General features: G+C 39.4%; 1 protein-coding gene and 1 non-coding gene across 3 annotated transcripts in view; both read left to right on the top strand.

The window, feature by feature from the left end:
• The window catches only part of PUS7 (pseudouridine synthase 7), a 48,134-nt gene extending 37,214 nt beyond the window's left edge, over nt 1-10,920 (top strand). For both annotated transcript variants that reach the window (XM_069461745.1, XM_069461746.1), the window contains 6 exons: nt 355-515; nt 1,969-2,095; nt 4,261-4,362; nt 6,990-7,119; nt 9,231-9,322; nt 9,972-10,920. In XM_069461745.1, coding sequence (XP_069317846.1) covers nt 355-515; nt 1,969-2,095; nt 4,261-4,362; nt 6,990-7,119; nt 9,231-9,322; nt 9,972-10,108 — 749 coding nt within the window. In that variant the 3' untranslated portion in view covers nt 10,109-10,920. The remainder of the gene's footprint in view (nt 1-354; nt 516-1,968; nt 2,096-4,260; nt 4,363-6,989; nt 7,120-9,230; nt 9,323-9,971) is intronic.
• On the top strand, nt 4,531-4,665 carry LOC138377718 (small nucleolar RNA SNORA70). Its single transcript, XR_011231874.1, has one exon. It is a non-coding gene; the product is annotated as a small nucleolar RNA SNORA70 (small nucleolar RNA).
• Nucleotides 10,921-15,719: the final 4,799 nt, after the last annotated feature.

Genomic DNA, 15,719 nt, shown 5'->3' with positions numbered 1-15,719 from the left:
AAAGTAACCCATTAAATTTGACAATACAATGGAAAAGGAGAAGGAAGGAAGGACTACAAAGTTTTTGTTAATCTACTAGGATGATGAATAGTAAATAGCTTTTATTGTTGGCCTGGGGGTGGTAGCATGTTGACAAAGCCATGTCAGACAAACTGACAAAGTATAGTTCTGTAAACTTTCTACATTTCCCATCTTTTCGCTTTCTGATGGCTATTCTCAGGTGAGCGGAAGCTCATCATAGCACCAGTGTTACAAATAGCATTCCCTAATTTTGTGTTCTATATGAAGTGTACTTTTAAGTTGTGGAAGTTTGTCTATTGGATAAATCATTTAATCATAGTTTTTCTTCCCCAGCCGAAAAGGGGTACTTGGTCAAATGCAGAGAAGAATGGGCGAAGACCAAAGACCCAGCTGCTGCCCTCAGAAAACTACCTGTCACAAGGTGTGTGGAAGGGCAGCTGCTTCGAGGACTTTCAAAATATGGAATGAAGAATATAGTCTCTGCATTTGGCATAGTGAGTGCGATTTGTGAAGTCAGGCAATGACTTGAGGCGTTTTAATGCTTTCTAAATTTCATCTTGAAAGATTTTACTGAATTTTGAAAGACCAGAAGGTAAATAAGGATCCTGTGGTGATCTCTGAGAGATGTTTTACCTGAGTGATCCTTGTTCACACCCTGAATGGTGATGAGCGGGTGGATGGGAGTGTTATTTACATTGATGGCTCAAGAAAAGCAGTAATTTGGAAAACATGATCTCCAGTGGAAATTTAATTTAAATTCAGTCTCTTGGTATTTGAGAAATTCAGAATCTACTGTACAGTCATTTCTTGATCATGCACCATCATCACAACTATAAACTGCCTTAGTGTGAGGGCTGGACAGTAAGCAGTCTAAGCAGTTGCGTTTTAGTCTGATTTCATCAGGGTGGTTCAAGAGTAGGTACCATGTTGGTAAGTGTAGCCTATGCCAGTATTTCGATATGTATGATCCAGGATACATTAAAAGTATCCTTAAACTTAACTCTTAGTTACTTTCCCCTAGAGGTACAAAAAAGCAGGATTCTTGCTGCATGAAATTAGTTGTCAGTTCAATCATTTAGGTTTTCTCCTTCCATAGAATTTTTGGGGAGAAAGCACTGTTAGCTCTATAATTGATATTTAAATTCCTTCGGTTTGAAGTCTGTCTTTGATTTAGGGTATAAAATCCACACCAATTGCTTTAGTGGCATGATTGTGCACATTGTGAATACAAAATGTGAACTGCTATAGCCGCTGCTGACTGATAACACCCCTTAGTTTCAGGAGTTCTATCTCTAATATTTAATGCTGTGTATCAGTCACTATTTCTTTTATTTATTTATTTCAAAATATTAAGGGGGTAAAATTTTTTTATATGGATAGTTTTTTTTGTTTTTTTTTTTAAATTAGAGACAGGGCCTCACGATCTTGCTCAGGTGGTCTCGAACTCCTGGTCTCAAGCAATCCTCCCATCTCAGCCTCCCAGGATAGCTTTTATAATGCTCTAGTCAGGGCTATAAGTGTACCCATCTCCCAAATAGGGTTCATTGTACCTATTAAGTAGGTTTTTACCCCTCCCCTCCTCCCTCTGCCCTTTTTGATTTCCAATGATTTTTACTTCTTTCTGTGCCCATGTGTGCCCATCAATTAGTTCCAAATTATTAGAGAGTACATGTTTCCATTCTTGAGATACTTCACCTAGGCTGATGGTCTCCAGTTCCATCCAAATTGCTGCTAAAGACATTAATTCATTTATTTTCATGGCTGAATAGTACACACATACCCCACGTTTTGTTATCAGTCACTATTTCTGTAGGTTATTAGTAAAACAAGAGATTTAAGTATAAGTTTCTTATACTAGGATAACTACTAAACAAGCAAGATATCTTGGAAAGTACAGTACTTTTTATATTCAGAATATTTTTTGTTGCCTGTTTTATTTCCCTGCAGATACCAAGAAATAATCGCTTAATGTATATTCATAGCTATCAAAGCTATGTGTGGAATAACATGGTGAGCAAGAGGATAGAAGACTACGGATTGAAACCTATTCCAGGGGACCTTGTTCTCAAAGGAGGTAAGAGGCAAATAGCTTTGTTAGTCAACCAAAGTAGGATTCAGTTATTTGACCCTAGTGGCTTTACAATCCAGTCTGTCTACTAGTTAAGAAAGAGAGACATTAAGTGAGACATTAAGCTCAGACTGGCTAGTTTGTATCTGTGTCTTTAATGAAAAAATATACATCTGGTTTGAATAGTGCCTGATTCACTCACTCTGGGCCTCTCTTTTCTCAACTAGAATAGGATTTGGGCTAAATGATGGCTAAAATCCCCTTTCAAACTTTAATCTGGGTCTAGCAAATATGTATACTTCTGGATGTGCTTCAGCCTTTCCGCCTGTTGTCAGCCTGTATTAGAGTTTTTTCAATTCAATACCAGGCTGGAGGCTAACTTTACACGTGGGCCATGATAGAATGGGCATTTAGTGTGTACTATGCCCAAAACATTCATAAGACAGCGCTAATAGCCCATCTGCCGTGCCACCCTCCCTGTGTGCCAGGCCTTGGCACTAAGCCCTTTATCTGCATCTTCTAGTTTAAAGCTGACACTATTACTGTGAAGCATTTTCTCTGTTTTTCAGATGAGTTTTATTCACTTGCCCACAATTCTACCGCTGGTTAAAAAAAAGAAAAAAGAGCTGGGATTTGGAGTCATGTTTGCCCGATTCCAGACTCCTTGCTTCTCTGGCATACCTAGCTATTTGCTGAATACACAGCCTACTACTCATCTGCAGGCAGACCCCGTTCATTAAGGTTTTGAATTTGTACAGAAATTTTTAATTATTTTTTTCTGATTTAACATTTTTCTCATGTAATATTGATGACATCCAGTGTATTTTTAAGAATTTCTATATATAAACATATATATATATATATATATATTTTTTTTTTTTAGAGACAGGGTCTCACTCTGTCATCCAAGCTGGAGTCCACTGGTATGATCTTAGCTCACTGCAGCCTCAAACTCCTGGGCTCAAGCGATCCTCCTGCCTCAGCCTTCACAGTAGCTGGGACTACAGGTGTGCGCAACCATACCTGGCTAATTTTTCTATTTTTTTGTAGAGACGAGGTCTTGCTCTTGCTCAGGCTGGTCTTGAACTCCTGACCTCAAGTGATCTTCCTGCCTTGGCCTCCCAAAGTGCTGAGATATAGGCATGAGCCACCATGCTTGGCCTCCAGTGTATTTTAATGTCCCATGTGCCACCATGTTTTAACTTCCCAATACAGGCAGGTGGTGTTTTGTTTTGTTTTTTTTTTTTTGTTTTTTTTTTTTTTTTTCCAGACAGAGTCTCACTTTGTTGCCCAGGCTAGAGTGAGTGCCATGGCGTCAGCCTAGCTCACAGCAACCTCAAACTCCTGGGCTCAAGCGATCCTCCTGCCTCAGCCTCCCGAGTAGCTGGGACTATAGGCATGCGCCACTATGCCCGGCTAATTTTTCTATATATATATATTTTTTTTAGTTGTCCATATAATTTCTTTCTATTTTTAGTAGAGACGGGGTCTCGCTCTTGCTCAGGCTGGTCTCGAACTCCTGACCTTGAGCAATCCACCCGCCTCGGCCTCCCAGAGTGCTAGGATTACAGGCGTGAGCCACCACGCCCGGCCCAGGCAGGTGTTTTTAAATTGTTTTTCTTTTAGCAAAATGCATCCATGTATGATGGCTTTCCCAGTAATATTTTGTAGTATAATGGCTTTTCAAATAGTCTTTCATGGTGTTGTTTAAGAAGGTTTAAAGGAGCTGATTTTAAAAAGCAGGCATTCCTAACATATGAGTATGCAGCTGAGAGATAAATATTTTTAAATTTTCATTAAAAATTCTACTTTTTGGGGAGTCTGAGGTGAGAGGATTGCTTGAGCCCAAGAGTTGGAGATTACAATGAGCTATGATCATGCCACTGCATTCCAACCTGGGCAACAGAGTGAGACCGTGTCTCTAAAAAAAAAAAAAAAAAAATCTACTTTTTCTAAATCCTTCATTTTTCTTTCTTGAGTAGAGTAGAAAAGACGGAAGGTTATGTATCCCAACCTAATTTCTTTAAGCGACCAAGGCCACTGAACCTGTACCAACATAGGACTTGCTTCTGATTTGCTTAGATGTGTATAATTTTAGAAGATTGAGCTCATGAATATATTGCCTATTTTCTTAATTTTTCTTCATTTATTGTTTACTTGTGAATTTGCAGCCACGGCCACCTATATTGAGGAAGAAGATATTAATAATTACTCCATCCATGATGTGGTAATGCCATTGCCTGGTTTTGATGTTATCTACCCAAAGCATAAAAGTAAGTTCGTTGTAGGGGAAAATAGTTAAAACAAGTTTAACATAAGCCACTGGCAGCCAAGAGTGGAGAAAGGGAAAAAAAAAAAATCAGTACTTTAAATATAATTTTAAAACTTTATTTTCATCAGACTTAAAAAGGTGTTTATATTTCAAACATACATAAATCGTCCTGCAGCCACTTAAGCCGACCGTGCTCTTTTCCTCATAGGGGCCCGGTGTGCAATGGCTGCAGACAGCAGGCTCCTTGGTAGTGTATGCAGCCTGTTGCTTGTATGGGTTGCTCTAAGGGACCTTGGAGACAGTCCCTTCCGATGTATGTTCACGTGTCAGACCTTGTGCTGAGAAAAGAAAGCACATCTATCCATAGAACCAATTTAATGGGACTGACCCTGGAAGTTTACTCCTAGCCAGGACTGGCCTATGTGTGGTATTTGCCTGTTAAAATATCTTTTTTCTCAAGAAGCCAGAATTATTTTACTTGTCAGTGTTATATTCCTTGAAATTTTATGAATTAGGATTAATGCTCTTCTTGGATAATGCAAATATTTCTAGAAGGGTTCAATAGTAAATCTGTCATTTATACATTAATTGAACCAAATTACTACACTTATATGTGTTTGACTTCACTGAGGGGAAAGGAGTTGAGGGAAGGAGGGGAGAATGAATAAGGTAGATACGGGAGGGCTGTGATCTGCCTACCCTGGGTAGAAACCAAGGAGAGCAGTACTGGGAACAAGTGAGAAGGAAAGCCGCATGTCCTCTCTGTTTTAGTCAGGGTTCCCCAGAGAGACAGAACCAATAATATATAGAGATGAAAAGGGATTTATTAGGGGAATTGGCTCACTTGATTGTGGAGGCTGAGAAGTCCCACGACAGCCTGTCTGCACGCTGGGGAACCAGGAAAGTTGGTAGCTCGGTCCTCGTCCAAAGGCCTCAGAACCAGGGAAGCCAATGGTGTGACTCTCAGTCTGAGGCTGAAGGCCTGAGAACCTGGAGGGAGGGGTGCCGCTGGCATAAGTCCCGGAGTCCATAGGCCAGGTAACCTGCAGTTCTGACGTCCAGGGACAGACGAAGGGCATCCCTGCAGTGGGAGAGAGGGAAAGAATTTGCCCTTCTCCTTTTGTTCCATCCAGGCCCCCAGCCTATTAGCTGGTGCCTGCCCACATCCAGGATAGAGATTCCCCGCTCAGTCCACCAACTCACATTCCAGTCTCCTAGGAAAAGCCCTCATGGACACACCTGATGCAGTGTGTTCATTCTCGTCTAAAGCCAGACCACCTGGGCTTTCCTTTCAGCAGAAGAGGGATGCTTGAGAATAAATAATGTTTTACCCACTAAGTAATTAAGCCAGTTAAGTTGACACCCAAAATCAACCATCACAAGAAAAAAAAATTTTTTTTTTCCTCTTCTTTCTTACACCTCTGAGGATTAAGAACTTGGCTAGTATCAATTAGAACCTAAATTAAGCAAAGCCTTTGACAAAGGTGTTAATGAAAACCTTGTAGTCAATTATAAGGACTGGTAAACTGGATGGGTGATATTTCAGGTTGGGTAGGTAACATGTGCACACTTAGTATCCAGTAAAGCTTGATTTAGGGATCCCTGTTGTCCTTAGTGTGTAGTGAGGGAGTCTTTGACCCTGTTCTCCCCCACATTTTTTATGAATAATTTGAATAAGGAAGTCTGCTTATATTTGCAAATAGTGTAACACAAAATAATTATATGAGAAAAGTATTTTTAAGAAAAACTACAGAAGGCATTTAATAGAGTTAAACGCAAATTTCACATTTATGCCCAGTGATCAAATGGACGGACAGAAGAGGGCCAGTTTGATAGTAGTCTATATAAAACGTTAAAAAGTATCTGCAGTTATTGTTGAACATAAGCCTATTAGCCTGAGGCAGATAAAGAGTTTGATGGAGAATTCAGAAATGTCAAAGAGGGGCAATGAAAGGAACCATTTTTGGTCTAGAGACTAGATGGCTGAAAGGTCTAATACTTAGGAATAGATGTAGAAGAGGACAGCTAACCTCTGTGTTCCAAAGCCATCAACAAAAGTTACAAGAAAACAGATTTCAGCTTAGAATAGGAAGAATTTTCTAATAATTGCATACCTCACAAAGCAGTACTTCCTCCGTAAGACAACATGCAAGCAAAGGCTAGAAAAGTGTCTTTCTTGAGTGTTATAAAAAAAGATTCTACATCAGGTGCGAGGGTGAGCCAGATGGTTTTTCAAGGTCTCTTATTTTTATACATTTATATATAACTACCTCTACCTCTTCCAGAGAGAGTTTGAAGCCTCTGTGTATGATGTCTTCCAACTCTGAGCACATATAAATTGTAGTTTAGCAACTTTGGATAAAATGTCCTTTTATAGCCTGAGAACCCTACACCATAGGTACTGTGGCTGGTTGCAGAGGTAATTTACAAATTGGCCAAACCAAAGCTGGACGCACCCTCTAGTCCTAGTTACTAGTTTTGTCACTCAGTTTTGATTCCAAAGAGTAGACATTGAATTATAAATTAGAGAGACCCAAACTGAATTTACATGTTACTCTATTTGTGGTCTACTTTAGGGTAACTTGTTGATAGGCTGCAATCCAACTAACTTTTTGTATTTTATATTAGTTAGAGATGCCTACAGGGAAATGCTCACAGCAGACAATCTTGATATTGACAACATGAGACACAAAATTCGAGATTATTCCCTATCAGGGGCCTACCGAAAGATCATTATTCGTCCTCAGAATGTTAGCTGGTGAGTAATAGTCTAGAATGAAGTAGAACTGAATTACCATATAAGGTTTTTTTTTAAAAATTATCAAATATTTATTTTAAATAAAAATTAGTTTTATACCATACATATTTATAAAAATGGCTTGCTATAGAAAAATAGAATCCAATCACTGAATTTGCACAATGGGAAAATTCCCTCCGGGGAATCTCTGTCCCTTCCCACGCTGGAAGCATGCAGGGTGGCTCTGTTCTCACACGGGTGTGTCTGTGCACAGCTCCTACGCGTGGCTGTCCAGCTGTCTGGTGGCCTACCATATAAGGTTTTAAGCTTTTGCTTCACGTAGTCACGTACCATATAATGAGGTTTTGGTCAACAGTGGACAATGTGTATGACAGTAGTCCCATAAGATTATACCGTATTTTTGCTGTGCCTTTTCTATCTATGTTTAGATACACAAATACTTACCATTGTGTTACAGTTGCCTGCAGTACTCAGTACAGTAATATGCTGTAGGAGCAATGGGAGCTTAGGAGCAATAGGCTGTACCGTATAGCCTAGGTGTGTGGTAAACTGCATCATCTAGTTTGTGTAAGCACACTCTGTGATGTTTGCACAATGACAAAATTGCCTAATGACACATTTCTCAGAACGTATGCCCCATTGTTAAGGGGTACGTGACTGTATTTTTAAGTGCTCAGAATCCAGCATATAAGTATTGTTATTATTACTATTATTATCACTGCAACTATTTGGTATTTTTCAAATCATCGAGAAATAAATGAAGTTGTTTTGAATGTAAACATATAGTGAAAGTGACTTCATTCACATTTTGTTAGCATCACTGAATTATTGAAGAAATATGTAGAGAATGAACTTTTTCCCTATTTCTGGAGACCTGAGATTTGCTTAGGGCACTATCCCTGGGCAAGTTACCTTACTCAGTATTAGCTGTGAGTCCCAAACACTAATCTGGTTGTTTTAATGTCATTGATGTTTCTCTAGAAAAAAAGATATCTGTACTAATTCATTTAAAAATATTTTAATACCCAGTATTATCTAAAGCTTTATTTGGTAATTTAAAAATGAAATCCTGAACTTGTTGCCCACTGGCAAGAAATTCTTTCTTTGCCTCTCTCCTCTTCCCTCTCTCTCTTTCCTCTTCTCTGGATTGTGGGCCGGAGGTCTGCACAGTTGGGCTTTGTCTTTCCCACTCTGGAGAGCAGTTCCTCATTAGTAACAAGGTAGTGTTGGTAGTAATAACCACTCTGGAGAAAATATAAATGCCGTGATTAATTTGATCACAGCTGTGCAAAGTGAAGTTTACTGCATACCAATTTCATATAAAAACAATTTCTATCCTTGAGAAACATTTTAGGGCTTTTACATAGGCTGGCATCATCTGTCATCTTGCTATATAATAATATAAAGGCAAAAGTTATATATAAAATCTGGCCCTGTTCTGTTATTGAAGAGTCCTACCTTGCAGGATACAGAATTCCAGGTAAAAAAAAAGAAAAAGAAGAGTCCTACCTATTATTATTTACAATAGACCCATTTGGGGTTTTTGGGGAGGTGGGGGAGTGGGGTACAGCAGAGGTCCCCAACCTTTTTGGCACCAGGAATTGGTTTCACGGAATACAGTTTTTCCACGGATGGGGCTGGGTGGTAGGGAGCTGGTGATGATGCCAGCAAAGGGGAGCGGCTGTAAATACAGATGAAGCTTTGTCGGCCACTCACCTCCTGCTGTAGCCTCGGTTCCCAACAGGCCTTGGACTGGTACCAGGCCCAGAGTAGAGTACAGCAGCAGCATCATAGCTCACTGCAACCTCAAACTCCTGAGCTCAAGTGGTCCTCTTGTCTCAGCCTCTCCAGTAGCTGGGACTACAGGTACGCACCAGCATGCCCAGCTAAGCTGTGTATTTTTTGTAGAGATGGATTCTTGCTGTGTTGCCCAGGCTGATCTCAAACTCCTGGCCTCAAGCGATCCTCCTGCCTTGGCTTCCCAAAATGCTGGGGATTTCAGATGTGAGCCACCTGTACCTGTCCTATGTGTTTTTCTTACTAAACAAATGGTGATGAGTGACTTAGTACCTTTTATGAAAGCTCACATTCATACTTTATGTGTTTTGAAGGGAAGTCGTTGCATATGATGATCCCAAAATTCCGCTTTTCAACACAGATGTGGACAACCTAGAAGGGAAACCGCCACCAGTTTTTGCTTCTGGTAAGTTTACTCAGTCATCAGCTCTTTGTCACCTTCGAAATGTTTTCTCATACAAAAATACAAATTTTTTTAAAAACTGCTCTGATAATCACCACCACCACCCACCCACTCTGTGATTTCCATTTTGTGTTTTGTCACTGTACTTTCATGATTATAGATGAAGGTCATAACTAAAATAGCAAATCTCCCTGAAAATGAATGAACGTTATAGATGGTTGTGATATTAGGTGACTGATTATTTCCTCCCCATTCCCCACGGGGTTAACAAAGGTGAGTGAAAATTCAGGAAAAGAGTCTAAAAAATTAAATTTCCATTCCCATTGTCAAATTCTTGTTATCATTCCTTTTTTTGTTTTCCCCTGTGCCCTAATTTGTTTTTTTAAACTTCACATGCACTTCTCTCTTGTGCTCTTCTTGTCACCCACCCTTTTATGAAGGTTCCAGAGTAGAATTACCATAACCGTTCAGCCGGTTCATACACTCACAGATCTCTTACTTCCACGGTCACATTCTCTGAGGCCACTTGGGAAGTGGAGCCTAAAGAAAGGAGCACAGTTCTTTGTATTTGTATAGAGATTATATGACTCTTCTCCGGTCTGTCTGCAGCTGCCTTCATTTTCTGACCATTCTCTTCTTTCTTGCCTGGCAGAAGGCAAATACAGGGCTCTGAAAATGGATTTTTCTCTTCCTCCTTCCACTTATGCTACCATGGCCATTCGAGAAGTGCTAAAAATGGATACTAGCATCAAGAACCAGACCCAGCTGAATACAACCTGGCTCCGTTGACTGGTACCTTGTCCACAGATTAGAAAGCGCAGACAAGCTTACTGGCTTCCTGTTCATTTTTCTCTTAGTACAGACCTGTATGTGGATTTTGAATCTTTGTAGTAAAAGATTGTTTGTATTTTTTTAAGTTTTTTATTAGCTTAAAGAAATAATTTGCAATATTTGTACACCTACACAAATTTTGAAGATCCTAATTTTAGCTCACAAAATATAAATTGGTCAGAATATACTTCAGGTGCTTAAATCATGGTAAAATGTCAGCTTTACTGGCTTTGTAATGATAAAGAAGGACTTTGGTTTAAAGTAGCAGTTCTAGGTTTTTCTACATTCTTGAAAGACAGAAGGAATTTTTAACATATCCATTAATGGAACATACAACAATGCATTTTAAGAGCAAATGCAACAAAACAAATCTGGACTATGGGTAAATAATTTGAGAGCCCCCACCTATGAATATAAAGATAGCACTCGTGCTGATTTAAATTATAAAACATCTACAGGTTTATAAACACAAAAGTAATTGTCATTATCAGTTCACATACCAGATTCAGGTAAGCCTTTATAGGCTTTTTAGTTGCAATGGCTTTTTCATCTATATTATCAATACCTTGCAGGGAAGTTGCTTTGATAGGGCTTTTTTTCCTTGGTGTAAACGTGTGTAGCTGTTTGTATTAGTTAAGATCTGATTTTTACTCTAGGTGCCTTTATGTTCAGAACTCTTTTCCCTGGACTAGGATTTGCTCAAAAATAAATAATGGCAGAGAAGAAAACTAAAAATTTACAAGGGCTCCTTCTATCCGCATTGTTTACCCGTTGTCACCAATGGCTTAGGTATTTCCATTTCTGGCATTGCATAAAACTTTTCTCTAGGTGAAAGGATAAATATACCTTTCCAAAGTTGTATAACATAATTGTACCAATTTTAATTTTCTATCATTTCTAGAACGGAATGTAATAAATATTTTTAAAATCGCCTTTCTACCAGTTATGTAAATAAATCAAATAAATATATAAAACTGAATGCAAATAAGAATCTTGGGCCTGACTAAAGGTAAGGAACTAAATGAATGAGGGATCCTCAGAAATGGTGTTGACACAGAGGTGTGTCGTGCTCAGGTGTGAGGTATGAGAATAGTCTTAGTATCCCATGGTGTTGACTAATTGACTGTTGGACTGGACTCAAGGTTATCCTTACAGTGGCATCACTCAGTGGCTTTCCAGTGTGCTGTCTGGAGTGGAAAGGAAAGGAATGGAGAAGAGCTAGCATACTGGGAACCTCACACCATGAGAATGTGAATGACCTTTGTCCTGTATCTGGCAGTGGAAACAGAGAATTGTTTTTCAGCCCTTTTGTTTTAATGACATCCACCACAATGCTGAGGTTTAAAAAGGATCATGATAAATTACCCTTTTAGCTGGCTAGTTTCTAAGGAATCTTTTGTCCTACAAAAGCCAAATTTATTAAATGTATAGTAGTCCTGTCTGTACTTTTCAGTAATAGCAGTTCTTCTCCTTCATCAGACTGATAAGTGACAATTATTTATGAAGGACCTAAGTTGTCCTATTGTAATTGCATTCAGCAGTTCTGCATTTACAAGTTGAGTATCCAAAATGCTTGGGACCAGAAGTATTTCAGATTTTGGAATATGCACACCTATACTTAGCAGTTAGGCATCCCAAATTCAAAAATCCGAAATCTGAAATGCTCCAGTGAGCACTTCCTTTGAGCATCTTTTTGGCGCTCAGAAAGTTAGATTTGTGTCAGGCAAGGTGGCACGTGCCTATAGTCCCAGCTACTCAGGAGGCTGAAGTGGGAGAATCACTTGAGCCCAGGAGTTCAAGGCCATGCCAGGCAACATAGTGAGACCCTATCTCTAAAAAAATAAAAATTTTAAAAAAATTTACAAGTTTTGGATTTTGGAGCATTTTGGATTTCAGACTTTTGGATTTGGGATGCTCAACCAGTATAAATTTGCATTCCAAAAAGGAAAAAGTGAAGCTAAACTAAGTTTTCTTTATCTAGGAAATACTTAGGGCTCCATGTGATGAGTTGACTTTCCTGGCTGTGTTAGCACAAATGGTAGTTTGTGCATGTCTCTTCTTAAAAACTAGTGGAAAAATAATGACCCAAGATGGATTCTTCAAGCCGTTTTGAGACTCAGGGACATACTGTCTAACTCTAGGGACTTAGTCAACCAGAATAAATCACTACCTTAGCAGAGAAGTCAGAACAATTTTTTTGTTGTTAACAAAGGGAGGAAGTTTCTCTGAGGCAAATTTACAAAGCCTGAAAGCAACCTCATCCTCAACACAAAGTTATTATTGTTTTCTGATTTTTGCCTAAAAGAAATAAAAGGAACATTATTTTTATTATAATGTAAAACCAGTACTATTTCCTAAGGAAAAAGAAGCTAAATAATCAAAATCGTACTTTCAAATATTTTTATTCATGGTTTCATGTTGTAGGTAGCAACTAGACTGCCATCACACTAATAAAAAAAATCCTGGTCGATTCCTGAATCTTCATAGTTTCATGTTGTAGGTAATAACTAGACAGCCATGATACTAATAAAAAAATTCCTGGTTGATTCCTAAATCAACCCCAAAATTGGTAGCAATTGCAATAATACATCAGTACGTGAAACATCACCAGTTGTTCTGGGCAGTAGAAATTAGCACCAACTGGTATTTGCTCTGGAATACATTTTGTGGTCAATTTCCACTAGAAAAATAAGGATGTATGTGTATAATACAAAATAGAATATATATAAATAAATGCTTTATTTTTTTTTTTTTTTTTTTTTTGAGACAGAGTCTCACTCTGTTGCCTGGGCTAGAGTGAGTGCCGTGGCGTCAGTCTAGCTCACAGCAACCTCAAACTCCTGGGCTCAAGCGATCCTACTGCCTCAGCCTCCCGAGTAGCTGGGACTACAGGCATGCGCCACCATGCCCGGCTAATTTTTTGTATATATATATTTTAGTTGTCCATATAATTTTTCTATTTTTAGTAGAGACAGGGTCTCACTCTTGCTCAGGCTGGTCTTAAACTCCTGACCTTGAGCGATCCACCCGCCTCGGCCTCCCAGAGTGCTAGGATTACAGGCGTGAGCCACCGCGCCCAGCCAATAAATGCTTTATAGCTACAGTTCCCAGCCCCCTAGCTGCAGACTGGTACCTGTCCATCACCCATTAGAAACCGGGTGGCACAGCAGGAAGTGAGCAGCAGGTGAAGCTTCATCTGTATCTACAGCCGCTCCTCATCACTCGCATCACCGCATAAGCTCCACCTCCTGTCAGATCAGCAGCGGCATTAGATTCTCAAAGTAGTGCAAACCCTACTGTCAACTGCATGCAAGGGGTCTAGGTTGTGAGCTCCTTATGAGACTCTAATGCCTGATGAGCTGAGGTGGAGCTGAGGCGGTGGTGCTAATGCTGGGAAACAGCTGCAAATACAGAGGTTTGGCTGCATAGTAAATGTAATGTGCTTGAATCATCCCAAAACCATTCCCCCCTCTCCCATCCGTGGAAAAAATTATCTTCCATGAAACTGGTCCCTGGTGCCAAAAAGGTTGGGGACCATTGTTTTATAGCTACAAGTCTGGTGACATGTATGTGCTTTTTTGAAACATAAAAAGAGACTAGGAGAGTGTACCATGTAGTTTTTTGCTTCTGACATATGAAGAAGTAAAATCACAATGGAAGAACTACAAAGCCCAGTATGACCCGGTTCTGATTTTCATAAATTGGAAAGTTTCCTTGCACAGTAAAGGGTAACTCTAAGGCTTTTCTTTGTTCAATGAAATCTGTTTTCCCACTTTGTGGGGCTACATTCCTGTAGGATAGAACTTCTTAAGAGTCAGATGCAGTGGCATGTGCCTGTAATCCCAGCTACTCGAGAGGCTGAGGCAAGAGAATTGCTTGAGCCTGGGAGCTCAAGGCTAGCCTGGGCAACATAGCAAGACCTCATCTCTAAAATAATAATAAGAACTTCTCAATTTTGGATTATGAACAACTTAAAAAATCTGGGGGAAAAGTGTAGAGACACTGTCTCTAGGGGAAGGAAAATAAAGTGTGCATATATACACACACACACATATATACATACAAACTTTTTATACAATTTTAGGGGTTTCAGTGTATTCAAATAAGACATTCTAGATAAGTGCAAATATTAAGGTGCATAGGAATCACCTGGTGATCTTAAACTTCAAAATGTATCTCAGGAAGTCCAGGGTAGAAGCTAAAATACTGCATTTCTAACCAAACCCCAGAGGCTGCATGTGCTGCTGATTCGCACACACTTGAAGCAGTAAGGCTCCAGACCTGTACTAGCCACTAACCACATGTGGCTACTTAAATAAAATTTGAAATTCATCTCAGTCACAGCCACATTTCAACTGCTCCCTAGCCATATGTGTGACTAGTGGCTCTGTATTAGCACTACCCTAGCTAACGAATCAGTCCTCAGGGACACACAGGAGAGTCTGCATTGATCAGGTATAATGCCCAGATGCTCAATGAATACATGTGCAATGTGTGCAAATGGGATTACATTGTAATTAGATCCAGGGCTCACATTGATGACTTAAGATTTCACCCTTGAAATAGATCGCTCTAGGAGTCTTCCTTAAACTCACCTCCATGCCTATTTTCTGGATTTCTCCGGAATCACCAGTAACCCTTTTTTCTTTCTTTTCCACCCTTGCATTCATCTAGATACCTTTGTCCAAAGATTTAGTCAGACCAATCTTAAGGTTCTGTGGCCTTGTTGCTCCATACAGAAAATTAACCCCCCAAAAAACGTTTTAAGTGCTGTAATGAAAAACTTTCCTTCTGGGTTATAGCTCCTTATGAAAGCAGCAGCTACAAAAAGCAAGAATGATTAGAGAATCTGTATTATTTTGGTGCCCTATGGGAGTACTGTGTTGATTTTCTGTTATAGCTCTTCCACCTGTGCTAAAGACTCCTAGAAAGTGAGTATGTAAAAGGAGATGGCAACAGGAAACTATAATGGGAGAAGTTATTCAAAGCCCTTGTCTCCTAATGCATATTTACTATCCACTCGAAGGTTCTACATGTTTCCCTAAAGCAGCTCTGTCCAATAGAAATATAATGTGAGCCACATAATATAATTGAAATTTTCTGTTGGCCATACAAAGAAAATAAAAAGAACAGGTGAGGCAGAGCGTGGTGGCGCATGCCTGTAATTCCCGCACTTGGGGAGGCTGAGATGGGAGGATCACTTGAGGCCATGAGTTCATGACCAGAAGGGTCAAGAGAGCGAGATTATCTCTACAAAAATTCTTTTTAAAAATTAGCCAGGCATGGTGGCATGTGCCTGTAGTCCTAGCTGCTGAGGACGGGGGAGTGAGCTAAGATTGTACCACTGTACTCCAGCCTAGGTGACAGAGCAAGACTGTCTCATAAAAAAAAAACAATAGGAACAGGTGCAATTAGTTTTAATGATATATTTAAACCAACGTAACCAAAATATCATTTCAATATATAATTAATATAAAAAACTAAATTTTTATATTCTCTTTTTTGTACTAAGTCCTCAAAATCCAGTGTGTATTTTACACTTATATCTCCATGTAGACTAGCCATCTTT

This window comes from Eulemur rufifrons, chromosome 29, assembly GCF_041146395.1.
Source record: "Eulemur rufifrons isolate Redbay chromosome 29, OSU_ERuf_1, whole genome shotgun sequence".
Lineage (NCBI taxonomy): Eukaryota > Metazoa > Chordata > Mammalia > Primates > Lemuridae > Eulemur > Eulemur rufifrons.
This window is presented reverse-complemented; position numbering and strand designations above follow the sequence as displayed.